General features: G+C 38.0%; 1 protein-coding gene across 3 annotated transcripts in view; it reads left to right on the top strand.

Moving 5' to 3' along the window:
* LOC105367481 (uncharacterized) overlaps positions 1–3,187 on the top strand; it is a 14,045-nt gene extending 10,858 nt beyond the window's left edge. For 2 of the 3 annotated variants that reach the window (XM_011506207.1, XM_011506209.1), the window contains exon 2: positions 1,992–3,187. In XM_011506207.1, the coding sequence (XP_011504509.1) occupies positions 1,993–2,241 (249 nt within the window). In that variant the 5' untranslated portion in view covers position 1,992 and the 3' untranslated portion in view covers positions 2,242–3,187. Of the gene's footprint in view, positions 1–405; positions 477–1,991 lie in introns of those variants that run through there. The other variant, XM_011506206.1, reaches the window with a different exon arrangement.
* The last annotated feature ends 16,086 nt before the right edge of the window (positions 3,188–19,273 follow it).

Here is a 19,273-nt window from a genome sequence, read left to right as displayed (position 1 = left end):
GTGGAGATGGTGGGGGGGGGGGGGGGTGGGAGAGATAAGCGTGCAAGTAGCACCTGAGCTAAGAGGCTCCGAAGTCTTACGACTGCTTAAACATGATAAAGGCTTACTTTGTTCATTGTCCTCTATCGCTACACTCACCCCGTTCGCCCACCTCCCCCCCCTCTCTCTCTCTCTCTCTCTCTCTCTCTCTCTCTCTCTCTCTCTCTCTCTCTCTCTCTCTCTCTCTCTCGCCCTCGACTGAAATTCCCAGAGGGAAAATCCAAACGGCCCAAGGCTGGACTCGGATACGCGATTATCCGCGAGTATCGCTTCTACGATCGAGTGTTTCGCAGTGAGAGGCGGGGCGCAGGGGTTGGCCACCCCCGCTAGCGCCCTGGTGCACCCTCAGTCGGTACGGAGCGCTCGTCGAGATCGGTCGCGATGAAGCTCGGCGCCCGTCTTGCTAGGTACAAGAGGAAGCTCCTCGGGGCCATGAGGTAAGAGACTCGCTTAGCGCATCGACATATCGGGTAGGACGTGCGACGAAGAGAGTGGAGCCGCTGACGAAAGAGGGCATCGCGAGAGGGACAGAGGCCCCGACACTTTCTCTGTGAAATTCCATTGGGACAAGGACTTGCGACGACCCGAATAATCTCGTTTTAGACGTGAAATTACGAGGCAACGTAGCGATCCGCTTAGCTTCATTAGGGATATTTTTGGACTTAATGTGAATTTGTTTGCTGTTTCGTTAAAGCTTATGATACAAGCGACGAGCACTTGTTTGATAAATAAAAACTTAACTTTCCTTAAACATTTACGCGCTTATTCGGAGGTATCTTCAGTCAAATCTAATTTGCAGCTTGAGAAATGCGGCTATCTCCTTTGTAATCTAAAAACAAAGTCACTTTATAAAGCGACAGTTTTCCAAAACATGATGCGTTTCGTAAAAGTTTTATTTTTCTTCGTAAAGAAACTGCACCTATAAGCTTTAATATTCATAATAATTCATTTAATTTATTAACTGTCTCTCTCCACGCCTATTATTTATTATAAGATGTGCCGTTATAATATTTCTTATATAAGAGGTGATTTTTCGCGGACATTGTCAATGTACAATTGTTAAACTATACGCGTTGTTATTGTTGTTATCATTATTGATATATTCTTCCGACGATTGTATTGTTTAAATAAAAAAAAAATATATATATATATATATGTATATATATATATATATATATATATAATTTATGCATGAATAAATCCACATGAATTATTTAACATTATTGTTTGAATCATTAGGCTCTTGTGATTTGGCATTGAAGTACGCTTAGCACATTTTTCATTTGATTTTCCCTATACACAGTAGGAAGACAGTCAAATTTACATTTAAGTCGTTAAGTTAATTTTATTTAAAAATTTCTTCTGATGGAAATCTTAATTATTAATCGATCGTCCTGAACTTTAAAGTGCCTCGTGTACAATGAATCAATAAGATAATGTTAAAGTATTTTAAATTGCCACGTGCTGGGAACGATCGATTATGTTAAGTTGGCACATTCGCTCATTGTCACGAACTTTTTACCCTGTAAAATGCACAAGACCGTTGCCTTTAACCGTCAAAGTTGCTTATCAGTCGATTACAGTACCTAACATTCCATTTCAATCAATTACCCAGTATTATCGAATTAAAAGCGAGCAAATACGAAGTTTACGCAATATTTATTTTTTTTTTTATTCTACTTTAAGCACTCGGTAATTCCTTACGGTCAAGCTTAATAATAGCAATTATGGCACCGAGGGCGAATAATAGCGCAAATTAAAAGCTCATAATCACGATAAGACAAGCGAGATCGTTTTATCGCTCGTGCTTACGCTCGTTCATGCAGTCGTTCGCTCGCCCTTCTCCCCCCCCCCCCCCCCCCGCCGCGACCGTTAGCCCACTCGCTCGATCGGCCAAAGAGGCGGCGCCGAGCTAGCCGGTTTGACACCTGTTTCTGTTTGTCTGTCCGCAGAATGAAATACTCGCCCCAGCAGCAACAGCAGCAACAGCAGAAGGAGCGCAAGTCCGAGAGCGAGATGAGTTCGGTGAACGCGACGCCATCCCGGGCGTCCGGCGGCCTCCAGTGCAACGCCTCCGCGGCCTCCGGGCCCTCGACTCCGGCGCCACGACGCGCCACCACCTGCCGTCCCCTCTCCACGGACATGTTCGCCTGGATGCGCGTCTTTCGGCTAGCGACGATGCTCCACCAGGTCGGCTGCTAGTCGACCCGCGTCACCTTATCACAGCTTCTCGCTCGAGTCCCTCCCCGCCCCGCTCCATTTTTCCACTACAGTCCTTCCTCGATACAGTACTTTCATTGGCGGCAAGGATGAGCGGGTCTCCGCTCTCCTGTGAACGCCTAACCTCCTCCTCTCCTCTCTTCAGTTTGTCCCACGGAGATGACCCCTGTACCCTTTACCGTACGCAATAGATTACAAAGAAACAAAACAAAGCAAGAACCGAATACGGCCTCTCTCTCTCTCTCTCTCTCTAACTCGACTGTCACTTCAGTCAGCCGTTCATCCACGCTCCCCCCTCCCATCGCCCTACCCACTACCGCCAATCACGTGACTCTTATCGCTTATCAGGCGCATCTGCCATTAATTTGCGCGTTACTTGACCGCGGCTTTCGCTGACCCTTCCATTAGTCCTTTCCAACCGCTAAGACCTCTTCCAAGACCGTCTCGTAATACCATTTTTGCTCATTTAATACGGATTACATTTTCAAGTACAAGAGATAGTAACAGCGATATTATTGATTATATTGTTGATCGAGAAAAAATGCTTTGCGAATATTAAGTAAGTAAATATCGTTCGAGGATCGAATTTTTAACGCTTACCGTTAACTTTTTAACCGCATTTCTGATGAATCCGGCCCTTCTCTTCCTTTACAAAACTCCTGGACAAGCGCCCCACTGACTTTGATGTTATTATAAAATTTTTTATTTTTTTTTTTGTTTTTGTTTTACATAATTGGCGGGCACTTTCCTTCTTTCCCTTCTGGGTCATTCCTAAGGTAGTCGGCAGAGTCAGAGAAAGAGATAGCGTCCCAATTACCATATAGTTGACTTTATTAGCGCGCCGAGCGCCAAAGCAACTCCATTGGAAAGAAAAAGAGAAAAATCAAGAAAGAAGAAAAAAAAAGAAAAAAAATACCCATAAATAAAAGCAAACGATATAAAGATTTTTTGAGTATTGCCGCGAGCGAACTCGTGTCGAGTTTGCGAACTTAAGGCTCTGTAGAAATAATTATAAGCGAGTCGACTTAGAGTTAAAAAAATATGGCCGAAAAATTAAAAAAAAAAAAAAAAAGAAAAGAAAAGAAAAAGGAATAACAAACAAATAATAAACAAATAATAAACAAATAAATAAATAAGCAAATAAATAATAAAAGAATAATTAACTCGATCGTTATAGATTAATCGGCACTCTGTCTGACATTCTGATAGATTTATCGTCAATAAGGCAGGACTGCACAATTGTATATCGATTGTAATCGATTGTAATTCCCGCTGCGAATGCGCGACTGGAGTTGACGTAATTAAAGGAACGTCAACGTCGATTATCATGATGCGAGCATCGCACTCGTTTCCATTACCATTGTTTTCCCACATAGGATGATTTATTTGAGCGCTCGTTTAAACGAAATGTAGCGAATAATGCGACGGGTCGACATTGTCGAGGCGCGCTACCGAGCTAACCCAGATGAGAGTCCTGGGCTGGTCGTCCTCCGAGGCTGGGCTCGATCCTACCGCAGAAAGCCCTCGGCTCCTCCCGTTCGACCGGGTCCTCGTTGTGTGCAGATTGGCCGATCGGATTGAAGATCAAGGGATCCCGGCCACGCGATCAAGCGGCCGCGCGAACAACAACAGCAACAACAACAACGAGTATGTAGTCCGCGATGTAATCCGTGCTCAATATCTCCGTTATTATTAGCTTTATGCTCCGTTCGCGCGCTTCCGACAATTGATTTTCTTGCCTTCGGAGCCAATACTGCATTTGTATTTTAAGTTGTATGGTTTCGTAACTCGATCGGCCAACCTTAATATTATTAAAGCGCGAGAATTATTACAAAGCGAGAAGGACAAATACGGCGATTGGCTTCGTCTCGCAACGCCGCATTGAGCGCGAAATTTATATGCGAAGGGAAGGACGAGATAAGATCGGTAATGATGTATGTATGTTGTACCGAAATAGCTCCGACTGCCATGTCTAAGAGGTTAAGAAATCGTTATTGGGATAATTTCTGTTAAAACGGCCGTTAACGCAAAAATCGATAAAATCGCAGAAAAAAAAGAAAAAAAAAATTTGAAAAAAATAACGAAGATGAATAAGAAGCAAATGATGAAGATGACGAAGAAGAAGGAGAAAATGAAGAAGAAAATTTTAATAAACGAGTTTATCAGTCGCTTTCGAGCCATAGCGTTATCATTCTTTAATGTTATCTTTTATGTAACACGTGCCATTCCACGGAAACAATACACGCATTATGTAAATCTGGCAAAACATGAGTCTTATTTTATTTTCCTTATTTCCGCGACAATCCTGCGTGAAAGCGGAAATTCATAATGTACCCACACACAGACACACACACACACACACACACACACGCACACACGCACACGCGCGCGCGCGCGGAGAGACAGAGACAAAAAAAAAAGAAAACATATTATTATAATAATCATGATTGCAGCAGCGATGCACGTCTTCACGTTGAATGATAATAATATATTTTACGACCATGTGAGCAAATCGACTAATAAACTGTTTGCTTTATCTTACAACGTTCATGATTTTTGAGTAAACGAATTTCGAGAAAACCTCGCTTTTCCATACGAAAATCCCACTGAGAGTCGAACCACTGCATTCCTATTCTTTCCCTTAAACTTTTTCCCAACTCTCTGCCTCCCTCTCCCCCTCTCTCTCTCTCTCTCTCTCTCTCTCTCTCTCTCTCTCTCTCTCTCTCTCTCTCTCACTATCGATACGTAGATTGCCAATAATTTTCAGTTGAATTGAATTTCTGATCAAATGACCGAATACTCCTACTTCATTCTCCATTTACACTTGCAGCGTGCATATTCATTATGATCGCTCATTTATATTCACGTTAATTCAATGTAATTTCATCATAAATCAATTTACGATATCACCTACATTCATTTTCATCTTCATTTTTATCTATTATTTATATATATATATATATATATATATATATATATATATATATATATATATATATATATATAACTAGAAATGTGTTAGTTTATTTCTTAAATTCCATTTCCTAATATCAATTAACTTTAATTTTATAATCTTTTTTTTTGTTTTTTATTTTTTAATTAGAATCGACAGTTTATTTAAACTCTAATGACCATATTAGGTATGCAATTTAAGCAATTGAATAATATTACAGATATTGCATTACTGCAATGATAATTATTGTTAAAATAAAGATACCTAGAGTTGGATCTAAATGAATTCGGAAAATTCGATATTTCTTTCATTAAAAACTTGGTTTAAATTTCAATTGAATTTGAATTTTAATACTAACGTATTTGGAATTAAGATAATGAATTACTGAAAGTTAAAATTTTGCCAACTTCGGCTTAAGGACGAACGTCTCGATGACATTATATCCATTCATAAGTTAATTTAAACAATTTGTAGACATAGAAAAACAAAAACAAAAACAAAAGCGAAAAGACGAAAGACAAAAGTAGATAATTTTAAATATGTGCAATATGATAATTGAATGATGCAATGAATAATTTATTTAGCAATCAAATTATCGAAATTAATTTCGTTTTTATTATATAAATTTAATGAAGTCATAATTAAATTATATTTATGATATCTCAAAGCACTGTAAATGATAAACAATACGAGTGCATTAATATTGCTGAACATTTTATTGAATTACTGGTTAGTGTTACGTCATTACGGTACGATAATTATTGCAAAATCTGCACTTTTTCAGAATTCTATTTCAGCATATCAACTTACATATATGCAATAATGATAAATTATCTTAAGATGAATAAGTTTGTCAAATTTGTTTAGAATTTCTACATATTAGGAGAATAAATTTGCCATTGCACGCTGCATTGTCAAGGTAAGTGGAGCTACATGCGACAATTTAAAGCATATTAATGGCAATTGCCGGAAACAAAATTTTTTTGCGCAAAATGATGTGCCGACGTCCCTGACACATTCTATTCTCATGCGACATAAATGCTTGTCCCATACGAGGCTGAGCGTGGAAATCGAAACGATTTTCAAAATTGCTCTTAATAAGTCAATGTTATGTATAGGCATTCATTTTAAAGGCCAAAACATTTAAAAAGTCGTAAATTGAAATTCGCGTCGACTTAGAACCGCTCACATTATCATATATCAAGAAAACCAAGGCCCATAGCGAAAACGCCACTCGCTCTTAACGCTAAAAACCATAAATGTCATCTACAATACGGATACAGCGTCCCTTAGATATACCGATAAAGTAGCAATTTCCAACGATTAACCTTCCCCCACGTATGGACACCTGCGAGTCCAGTCGGCATCTCCATCACCCATCAACTCCTTCCTTCTAATCCATCGATCAATCCCAGTCTCGTAACCTCCCCAGCTTCCTCTCCTCCTCCTCCGTCGCCACGGATTTTCTCATTCTACCACTCCAAGCACTGCTACGCCTATTGTTTATTTTTACGCCTCTAGGCTATTTGCCTCGCCCACGCTCCTGCGCGACAGATGCACACGCACTTTCACAACGCTGCCACGCTGCCTTCGCGTCGCACTATCGCAACATTCTTCCACACTAAAACCACTTAATTTGCATGCGCTTCTTTACGAGGGGGAGAGCCGTTTTTGGCACAATTATCCTCACACCTCACAATTATCGTCTTATCTATCCTTATCTACCCTTCCCTTCCTTTCTCTTTTCTACCCTTTATCCATCCGCTCTTCATTCACGAACACTAATTTCACAACTCCGCTTGGACTGCACATTCGCGAAATTAACATATCCCTTGCACAATATGATGAACAAGCACATAAAGGCACTATTATTTAGCCGCTTACGACCATACGATAAACTTTTTCGTATTTTTTTTTTTTAATTTTTCGCATACTACCACCTTACGTTCCTTTAAACTCGCGACCTCTTGAACTCAATTAGCTAGACGATCACGGCAATGCTTTGCTTTGCTCAATTGCGTCTTAGGGCCCAATTTCAATAATTTTCACAGCAATTAATTGGCATTTAAAGATTTTATTGCAATGATGCATCGGATGTGCTATTGGTAATTATCAGGAATAGCTTTCGGAAAGTCCTGCAACGGGGATAAAAGTTTGCGAATGTGCGATAAACGTATAATAATATCGTATAATGTTACACTTTCTGATTATTTAAGAGTCGGGTAATGTTTAATAACATTTCGACTTTTTGTAGATGAATTAAATAGGACACCGATTATAATGTTCAACATGACCAATTAATTCAACGTTCTCCGAGTTTAAACACTGTTTCAACATTATCAAGACTCTCACTAAGATTCGATAAAAAGTCTCTTTCTCTCTCTCTCTCTCTCTCTCTCTCTCTCTCGTGATTGGGTTGGGTTAACGATGAAGAAGATGGCACATTGATAAATTCATCCTTAATAAGGATACAATTTGAAAGTGTCGGAAATTGATCGTAATTGAAAAGATCGATTAATCAGAAACTTCCACACCTTCGCACCTGTTCACCCTTACCAGTTGATTTATAGATCACTAGTGCACTTGTGCTTTTCGTTGATCCCGCATAACCGTCAGCTTGCAAACAAATGTATTTGGAACCTGGGATATTTTAGACCGTGCTCTCTCTCTCTCTCTCTCTCTCTCTCTCTCTCTCTCGTCCGATGGTACTACTTTCATCAAAGATATTTAATTCGCGTTATCTTATCAACTGCACGTGGGACGTTAAGCCGTTAACAATGCCGGTGCTCAACCCTATGCTTCTAGCTCTGTGTATTATAAATGATTTATGATTTGGTAGAGTGAAATTGATAATTGTTTGGGAAGTGAATAATTTGGAGTGACTGATATTGTAACTGTATTTGCTCACGCGAAACTAAATTAGGACAAAAATTTGAATGTTTATCCTGATAATAATAAAGCGCATTAAGATAGGAATTTTTACTTAGTTAAAATGCTAGTAATCTCTCCCTACGGCATCATTGTGATATCGATTTATTTCTGTTTTCTTTTTATTATATTTGTTTATATTTGTTTGTATTAATAGAAAGTCTATTAAATATAGAATTAACCTATCTAGTTCATAGCTGTTTACACAACAAAATAGCGAGGACTCATTTAATTTCGTTGCTCGTACAGTACACGGCATACGTGATTATTTTCAGACGTTTCTTAATCGTTCATTAACCGGAAAGAAAAAGTCTACTCACGTAATATTCTAAATATTGTCTTGAATTAGAAAAACATGTTAAACTACATTATGTGTCAACAATGTCAATAAAGAAGTGAAATTTGCCAAAGCGTCTTTATACATTTTTACAATCCCTTCTTCTTATTCTCACTACACACGTAATTATATTTTTCGATGCTACTCAAATACTTAATTCATTTGAATTAGCGCGAGACGGTGAATAAAATCGCTTAAAAACTTTCTAATCTCAAGAATATTTACTTTCAAGCTGATTTCTTTAACTTAATAGTCATTAGTAGTTAACTATGTTAGTTCTTCTCGTTTTCTTTAACTTTTTCTCTTTTAATGGCGAGCTCATTTTCATTTTCAAAACACTTTTTCTCTTTATGTAGATGTCTCGACTTACGCTCGTTGAGAATTGAATTTCTCATACACATACAATCTATTTTTGCAAGTAAATCTAATTGAAGGATATGCAAAATGTCTCGAGCACTTATCCAATTGTTTATTTAAGAGCATTCGAGTGTTAAGTATCGCAGCACTCGATATTTCTAAAGAAATAAACGTATTGTCAAAACAGTCGGGCCCCGAAGGCCGCTACTAATACACGGAGCTCGTAATATAGTATATGTAAGGCACGCGTAACCCTATATAAATCGCTACTTTATACCCTGTAAAAGTAGCTGCATCTATTTTGAGTAAAATTTCGTCTCTCTATCATTAGATTTCTCTACGTCGAGCGGAATAGCCGTAAATGACAAGAGCGAGTCTATGATCCATCAAGTCTAACGCCTTCGAACATGACTGTAAGCCAATGTGTAAATATTTAGGCCATCATTGCAAATTTATAGCTTTATTGTTTTCAGTATCTGGGGCATAGGGGGAGAAAGAATGAAAGAGGAGAAAGGGAAGGGAATTTTTCAATTCTCCCTTCTTTTACACGTATTTATTATTGTTGTACATTCCATGTAAGGCAAAGCTTCTTGCTGCTGCTGCTGCTGCTGCTTCGGCGGCGGCGGCGGCTTAATTTTTATGTAAATCAATAATAGTAAACACGTTTCTAGAACAAACGGCCAGCATCATAAAGAGCAAGTACGAGTCGCTCGTATTTCAACGAGCACGAAGAATACTTAAAAAAAAAATGAAAAAAGAAAAAAGAAAAAAGAAATGCCCGAATACCTTTCATCGTCGCTAAGGCATTAAGCATCGTTTGCTAAGGCTGATTACACTTGAGATGGATAATAATAGCTCGATCGTTGTATCACACGCTTGTCGAGGGTAATTCACTAGAGTAAATGCCCAAGGCCAAAACTGCATCTCATTATACGTTAGTGGCCTTTGGTCAAGCAACGAAATTCTAAAGAACCCTTACGAAGATTCGCCGCATAGGTGTTATAATGGCAATCCCCCTTGGACCCCCCCCCCCACACACACACACCCCTCCCGACGCCTCGTAAAATCGACCCATTCTCGATGGACCATTTTTTAAATGAGGAACCCTCGACCCTGGCGTACGCGACGTATCCAAAGCAAACACACGAGCCGACCCCTACGAGATTCGTGTTTCTAAAAACGGGTCGGCACTTTGTATTCAAGGCTGCGGCTTAGAGGGATGATACCACTGCGAAGTGGCTTAGAGGGATGAAAGGCCGCGGCTTGCGTCACAAGTACGAGCCTCGGATGAGCAAGAGGCTCAGCATCCGACGATACCTCTTTAAAAAACGAATAAAAATTCGATAACAAGGGGCCTTAAGATAGCCTCGGTCAGGTATCCTGTTGTCCTTTCAGGTTAAGCCGAGCCGGCGATGCTTCTCCTGCCTAAACTCACGCTTTTTCTGGTAGAGGTGGTGATGTTAGGGGAGCACGACGATCGCAGCATCCGAAACGCTCGACTGCTCGATGAAATGATTTCGAGGGCACGAACCCGTAGGTTACGTGTGTGCGGTGACCGCGGGGGTGCTCGTAAGTAACAGTGCCGTAATAATACCGAGCGGATGGTGAATTACGAGGTCGCAGAGGGGCCAAAGGCTTGTCCAAGAGCAACTTGGCCTATCCCCTCGCGCCGATTGCCTTATTTTTTCTCAAGTGGAGAGGCAACGACTTATCCGGTAATAGGCCGCGCATTCCATACCGAGACAGCATTGTGCCAAGAGCCGCCGTATGTTAATCGTTATGGTAATGGGCGCCGATATCGGCTAAGACTTTACTTTACTTCTTTCCGTCGCTTAGCTCTCGTGCTTTGTCTCGCGCGTGGACGTCGGGCCTACGGATGAAGACGAAGGAGGAAATTGCTGACCGCTCGAGCTTATCCGCGCTCTACTCCCCAGCGCAGTCGATTTATTTACTTCTGAACTTAAGGCGGACGCAGATTGTTTAATTCTTCTTTCATGGGGTGATATTGAGAATTGGAAAGAGGTAAGGAAGGAAGGAAGGAAGGAAGGAAGGAAGGAAGGAAGGAAGGAAGGATGGAAACAAGGAAGGCGACTCCACACAAGTTATGCCACGAGATATGCCAACTCGAAATCCAATATCAACGAGATACTTTTATCGAATTGTATAAAAGCCAAGTGCTTGGAACACGATGGAACAGAATAGACTTTGACTCATGGAAATTAAAGATACCCCTAATCCTCGTTAAAACTAAAATAACTACAATCGAGGAGCATATTTACAAGTACATGTGCATAAAAATAGATCGCGCGCGCGCGTCCGTTCATAGACCTTGGGAATAAAACATGAGAGTTAAAATTGTATAACTATATATGTTGACATGAATTGAGATGTTACCGGATTATACAAAATTTCATTAATTGCATTAATTGCATAAATAATAAGCATAGAAAGCCGTTAAAAGTATTTTTGCATTTCTTTTTCTTTTTTTTTTGCCGCTTGTCCGGGGCTAAATATATGATACAGCCGAATGTAAATGGCGTACATTGTTAAAATTCGAAATTTATTCAACAGCAATATTTATTAAAAACTCGATAACAATGGCACGATTCTAGATAAAAGAAAATCAATGTTTATGATCAACATAAAATAGCAGTGGTCAAAGTTTAAAATTTTCTTTATTTTTATTTCAACAGACACATATCTATCTTCAGATTTAATAAATTTAAATTAAATTTCTTGAAACGATACAGATAATCTTCGATAACGAAAGTTATTATATTTAGAATTTTTTACCAAGATAACTACGTAAAAATAGGCCTCCTAATTTCGAAACCCAAAGCTTTCGAAAGCTAGATTTGGATCGTTGTATAATGAAAGAAACGATCTTTCGTTTACGAGAGAAAAAATAAAACCGAAACTATAAATGAAATCTTGACATTTATATTGAAAGTATTATCGATTAACGATTAGAAAGACTTTTGCCATTAAGTGAAAACATTTTCTTTAAAACTCAGGGCAATGTCGCTTCAAGATAGAAATGAATTGAAATTGTGTTGGCCCAAAATTGTACTCTTTTACGGTTGTGTGCAGTTCAATATTCTACAACATTTTATGAAAAATTTAAAGTTTCGACTATTCCTCGTAATTGCCATGTCCTATTTTTTTTCTTCTAAATCGTTATTTCATTAGAAATTTATAAATTTAACAATTCGTGCGTAACAACATGTGCGTAATTGTACGTAAAAATATTTTTCAAAATACTTTAAAATATAATTTCAAAATAATAATAATAACAACAACAACAACGACAACGACAACAACAACAACAACGACGACGACGACGACGACAACAACAACAACAACAACAACAACAACAACAACAACAACAACAACAACAACAACAACAACAACAACAACAACAACAACAACAACAACAACAACAACAACAATAATAATAATAATAGCAATAAACAGAAAAATATATTCTTCAATTTTATATAGATTATTTTCTTGCCAATTCGCTGACGATTATCAGTCTAGCAGCGGATGGCGGATGTATGTCAAATTAGATCACATGATAATAGATGACGTGTAGAATAGTAGAGTGATCGACGATAGCGATATATGAAAATTTAATTTTATAAAATCAGTTTCATGGCGAACGTAATGGGAAAAGGCATGATTGTGAATTATATGGAAGAGAAAGAAAATCCACATCCTGTCGCAATAGCGGCCGAACTGACGGCGATTAAGAAAATCCACCGAGAAACGATATCGAGCGCCGGCGATCTAGAGGTGCGTCGATCGCCGCCCAATCCAACTGCCGCTAAGATCTTTTGCCTGGCCGATTTACCGTAAGCCGATAAAGCGGAGCTCTGCCGTATCCCTTGGCGCACACTGCCTTATCAGGGACGTAGACGCGAGCGGCCGAATCCCGAGGGCGACACCCTTATCCCGTTGTCGTCGAGGTAGAGGTCCGCGTCGGATTCGGCGCGGCGCGCCTCCCGGAGGGCGGCTCTGGGAATCTGAGCGCCGGATCACGGCCGCCAGTCCTCGGCGCGAGACGAGCGCGTGTCCGCGAAAACGCTCCCGGCATTTCCCGCGCTTTTCCGATACCAGGTAAGCCAAGGCCCTCGTCGCCTGCTGCGAGGGCTCGAGTCTCCGCTGAACGGAGCCCTCCCTCGGTCGCGAGCTTCTCCCTGTCCCATCGCTTCGACTAGTTGGCCTTGCAAGCTTTCTTAATTCCTCGTTGATTAACCACGTACGATCGAGTCTTCGGTATCGGCGATACGGTATTTTCCAAGATTATCTCTATCGATCTGCGCACACACATTGGGTTGTTTGCGATTCGCGATTAAGAGATATGCACTAACGGTTGAGTAATGGGTCAGTAATGTCAACTCCTTAAACGGTTACACATAATTTTTCTTTCGATTGCGCAATTTAGGTCGTAGTCCAGGGCTCGTAAGCTCAGTGTAGGAAAGGTGAGTTTCATTAATAAGCTGACGGGAAAATACCTCCCGAAGACTTCGATATATCAAAAGCCATCTTCTTGAGGAATTGTTTATAATAATACTGTCATTGATCGTTCGATGATTAAAAAAATGTGCTGAAACTTTGCATCGCTTTGTCACTTATTCAACGCCATTTCATGCACTTTTATTTGCTCGCGACACGCGACAAGTTTTTCATGATAAGAGATGCGCTCTGGATAGATTTTATTTTCCACAATTAATTGGGATTCATGGCCATTGATTTCCTTTTCTTTTCTTCTCCTTAGATATGCATTTTTCAGGTGAGTCGATGATTCAAATGCATAGTAAACTCATACAGAGGCACGGGATGCTTTATCATGGCTGTTGCGAATGTTCAAATAAAAACGATGAAATTTAATGTCTCGATTCGAGATGATAGGATCGATCTGTGACTATAAAAAATCATTTTTCAATGCTTTCCTTGCGTTAACTAACCTGACCATAAATAATGAAAATTTTCAGAGCTTTAATACAAGCTCACTTGCTAGTATCGTTATTTTTCATTTCAAAATAACATTAACAGTAAGAATGACGAAGCTTACAGTTACCTATTTGTAGATACTCAATACTTGGAGATCTATGACGGAGAATTTAACGATAAGTTAAGACTTTATTAAACATGTGTGAATTTGATTTTTGAAAAAATACAAGCTCGCTCAAAGCCACGAATATTTGACCAAAATCATATCGACCGTTAAATTATTTGTCTTTATGCTTATGCGACGTTAAGGTTCATGATTGTCATATTGTCATATTGTCATATTGGGATTGAAGTCACCGCTTGAAGTTATCGTTCAAGCCAATAATAAAGTAATACTTTTGAAATTATAAAAAATTTATCGACAAATTGTCAAAGGAACTATTTTGAAATTTAAAATCGATTGGGAAAGTCGTTATCAACGGACACTGTGGCATTTGAATAAAATCACTCGTCACAATAACCATTTGCCTTGAACTATCGTATTCCTCATTTAAAATATTTTCAACATAAAAATCTATTCTTTATTATTATTATTATTGTTGTTGTTGTTGTTGTTGTTGTTGTTGTTGTTGTTGTTGTTGTTGTTGTTGTTGTTGTTGTTGTTGTTGTTGTTGTTGTTGTTGTTGTTGTTGTTGTTGTTGTTGTTGTTGTTGTTGTTGTTGTTGTTGTTGTTGTTGTTGTTGTTGTTGTTGTTGTTGTTGTTGTTGTTGTTGTTGTTGTTGTTGTTGTTGTTGTTGTTGTTGTTGTTGTTGTTGTTGTTGTTGTTGTTGTTGTTGTTGTTGTTGTTGTTGTTGTTGTTGTTGTTGTTGTTGTTGTTGTTGTTGTTGTTGTTGTTGTTGTTGTTGTTGTTGTTGTTGTTGTTGTTGTTGTTGTTGTTGTTGTTGTTGTTGTTGTTGTTGTTGTTGTTGTTGTTGTTGTTGTTGTTGTTGTTGTTGTTGTTGTTGTTGTTGTTGTTGTTGTTGTTGTTGTTGTTGTTGTTGTTGTTGTTGTTGTTGTTGTTGTTGTTGTTGTTGTTGTTGTTGTTGTTGTTGTTGTTGTTGTTGTTGTTGTTGTTGTTGTTGTTGTTGTTGTTGTTGTTGTTGTTGTTGTTGTTGTTGTTGTTGTTGTTGTTGTTGTTGTTGTTGTTGTTGTTGTTGTTGTTGTTGTTGTTGTTGTTGTTGTTGTTGTTGTTGTTGTTGTTGTTGTTGTTGTTGTTGTTGTTGTTGTTGTTGTTGTTGTTGTTGTTGTTGTTGTTGTTGTTGTTGTTGTTGTTGTTGTTGTTGTTGTTGTTGTTGTTGTTGTTGTTGTTGTTGTTGTTGTTGTTGTTGTTGTTGTTGTTGTTGTTGTTGTTGTTGTTGTTGTTGTTGTTGTTGTTGTTGTTGTTGTTGTTGTTGTTGTTGTTGTTGTTGTTGTTGTTGTTAATGTGTATTAGTGATCGAATATAGGCTGTATTTTAAATATATAAAATTTGAATGGTCTAATTTGAATTTAATCACCTATTATTTATGTTATATTTTATAATACAATTATTCATTAAAATATAAAAAGTAGATACATTCATTTCTTTATTATGTTTAAGCTTTGGCATATGAAATATTTATAAACGAGTTATTATGACCAAAGCAATTTTAAGAACGTCGCGTTAAGTTATTTCAGTTACAAAGAATACAACGGAGAATGAAATTTTCCATTTTTCATTTTCTTGTAAAAATGAATTTCTCAAATCTCCTAATGACATTTAAAACGGACAATAATACCGCTTTATAAAAACTGGCAATTTAATTTCAAATGAACTAAATGCGATCAAGTTGACAAAGCCAATTAATCAGTAATTAGGTCAACTCACCATGAAAAAGAGATGCGTATTAATTTTACATCATAAAATAACTATCGATAATACTATAACTTTTTGTCATTAGATAGCATTGCAGTGAGGATAAAAATGATATGTTTAAATCACATTTGAATAATTCATTCGTATATGCTTAGGTTTCTTTCTCATTGATAAATGTTTGCGCAGGTTAAACGACTTGGAAGCGATAGAAGTAAAAAAATGTCTCTATTACAGGCAACGTTAAATGCGAATTAAAAGAGGTTATTTTCATTTTGTAAAGAATTTCATGCTAGAATTTACATTCTGAATTCTTTACGTAGCGTTAACGAGGGTTGGTGCATATAACCTGACCTCTAATATAAAGCAATTCAAATAATTTCAACTTGATACACAAATGAATATATGTATATATGTATATATGTATATATATATATATATATATATATATATATATATGTATTTATAGCATATATCCGACGAATTATTATTGTCGAATTTGTTGAATTTTTCTTCTCCCCGATGTTTACGTAAATTATGTTCTCAGATTTCACGTGACACGGGCGCGAGGTATTTACTTTTTGGCTCCCGCTTTGTTTTCACGCGAAAAACGTTATTGCTATTTAACATTAGTAATTAAACACAACGCTCAGCAAGCCCAAGAGACAGGCTTTTAAGCTTAATTAAACCCGCCGAATATTAATATATTGCTTAAACATTTAACGACCTTACCCGTGTCGTTAAAAAATATTTATCATTCGGGAAGAACGTACCAAGATACTATTATTATATATTTTCGTGTTTATTGCGTTAATATAATATTTAACGCCTTTTAGTATATAAATTAAACTTGAGGCTTACGAGAGCTGGACACTAAATTAAAATTACAAAGTCACCAGCGGTATCTTAACAATCGATAATGTATGGCTCAGAAAATTTAACGACACTTTTACATTTGCCATAAAACCGCCCAGGCTTATTTCGAATTGAGAGACACGTACACGGACACGTGCTAAACGCGCACCTACTCACTTTCATACTACAAACTCGCCAATGAGATATTACGAGCCGGCCTGTGAACCTTTAATAATTTTGTAAATTCCACTCCCAATCCCCGAATCGTCCCTCCGCTAACCCAGTTCATCACTTATACATTATAAAAACAAAAAACAAAAACAAAAACAAAAGTACATAGATAAAGTGGAAAGTCTGCGAGCAGAGGGTGGAGAGAAAGGAGGCACTTGGTCGTGCATCGGGCCTTACGGTCTCGCGAAATCCAGCGAATGTACCATGAGACGACCGCTGGTCCGCCATCTCTCCGAGGGCGGGGGCGGCGAGGGTCCGCGACGGCAGTCGGTGAAACCCGAGGAGGAGGTCGTAGGGAATAGTTGGAGCTGCCGGGACTACCGCAGGCATCAGTCCTCCTGCGACTTGCTCAAGGTGCCCGCGATCAACCCCCGGGGACGACTGACGCCGGAGTCCCGCATCGCCGTCGCCGCTGTCTTCAACAACAGGTGAGCGCGCGTCAACTTTTTCCCCAGCGACTGTCGCCTTTCCTTTTATTCCATTAGCGGATGCCTCGAGGCTACGCAGCTGCTGCTCCTAAGACGAGAGAAACTTGCCAACTTGGCTTAGCTTACGCGCAAATGAACTTTGCACCGGACATCATCGATGCGAACTTTATCGAACGGCGTGAAACGACGTAACGTTGCTCCTGGATGATAGGAGGGAGGATCGAGGGGATTCGAGGGACACGGGGGCCAGGGAATTTTTGATATTAATAACGAAATATTAATAACGAAATTGTTGCTCGCATATTGTCCGCTATTTAACGGAATTACTAGGTCTTTTGCATTACCGCTAGGCAAATCCATCTCGATTCGACGGCGAAAACGCTTCACGCGCATCATTTCTTTATAATTTATAAAAATCGGGAGAAAAATTAACGACTGTAACGACGACCAACTATTAGGCTTTCTCCATTGACAAGCCCTGAGCTTATAATGTAACTCGTTCCACAAGAGTAACGAGAAATTTTCGTGATATTGAATTTCAATCAATTAGTACAATATGACTAATCGCTGTAAATGCAAAATTTTCGAGAATCCGTGAATTTGCGTTTTTTCAGCGGTAAATTACTCGCAATTTGTGGCACGTAAATAGCAGCGATTATCGGCAATGATAGATTAGACAGTATTTGAATTTCCTATGCCATGGATTTCCAGTGGATTGGAGAATTTGCGAGAGAATTGTTTGAAAGTTCGAATCAAGTTTGTTAAACTTGTTGAGCAAACCGTAGTAGCCAAGTCAAATTTATAATATTTACTCTCGCGACTTTTGCGAAATTTCCGTTCCACGGTTTTTTCCCATCTTCGTAAATCCTGATTTTTTTTTCATTTTTCCGTTTTTGAATAGTAAAAGGTCACGTGCAATAAAATCTTTCAAACCACGCACGTACGCACGCACGCACGCACATTGATATAGACGATTTACAATATATTTGGTAAATGAAAATGAAAATGAAAATGAAAATAAAATGCTTGATGTAATAATCCCGTAATTTCCTTGGTCATTATTAAAACTCTTATTTTGCCGATAATTGTCTGATATTTAATTTTATTCTACATCCGAATTTTACGAAACTGACTAAATACAATAATAATCCAAAGTTAAATAAAATGGCCACGGCTTGCCTCTAACGAAATAACTCAATCAATTCAAATAATAGTCACCATGACATGCTCGCTTATACAAATGCCACGTAACATTACTTATTGATCCTCATCCTATTAATATTTATATGGCCATTAATAATTAACTCCTTGAGTTAATGAAAAATAGAAATTCATAGGCCCAGGGGCCTATGGGACGAGTTCGAAAGTAGCGAATTAAACTTTCGCCATGGCTATTAAAATTTCTCGTTGTTTTCATGAACATTAATTCACAAAATTGAATGCAGAGGTGAAAAGGTCATACGAATTTAATAATTTAAATGATAATTATTCAAACGATTTAAGCTGTATTAAATCATAAATATATATAAAAATAATTTTTTAAATGATAGCTCTCATTATGTAATTTAGGATTTTTCAGATTATTCATGTTAGTTTTTTTTTTTTTACATTTTCACTTATCCGAATTTTAAAAAACCTTAATCACGTCTCTTTAAGGTGCACTTTAAATTTTAAAATATCGAAGCCCTTCGAAACGGACTTTTAAATGAATTGAATTGTGAGAAACGTATATATCTAAAGTGAAAGAATCGAGGAAAATACTCGAAACATTTGAAGTGAGAAAATAATGAAATTCAAATTTTCTCAAGTATTCCAGATTTTCCTTAGGTTACTAAAGGTCTTTTAAATATAAAATCATGACTCTATACTTAAATTTACATTCATTTGGCTCTTGTATCCGGATATTGGACAAAGTATATATTAAAAACCTTTAATAATAAATTTTTAGCCGTGAATAATTGAAAATTTTAAGCTTTGCATAAAATCTACATACAAAGCAAAATTATAACAATATATTATTAGTCTTATTTTTTTGTTGTTCTAGGCAATTGTTTTATTTTAAATGATAGCAAAACTTTTCAATATTACGCTACAATAAT

The sequence above is a fragment of the Ceratosolen solmsi genome, unplaced genomic scaffold, assembly GCF_000503995.2.
Source record: "Ceratosolen solmsi marchali unplaced genomic scaffold, CerSol_1.0 scaffold7, whole genome shotgun sequence".
Taxonomy (NCBI): Eukaryota; Metazoa; Arthropoda; class Insecta; order Hymenoptera; family Agaonidae; genus Ceratosolen; species Ceratosolen solmsi.
Note: the sequence above shows the minus strand (reverse complement) of the source record. Positions and strands in the feature narration are given on the sequence as shown.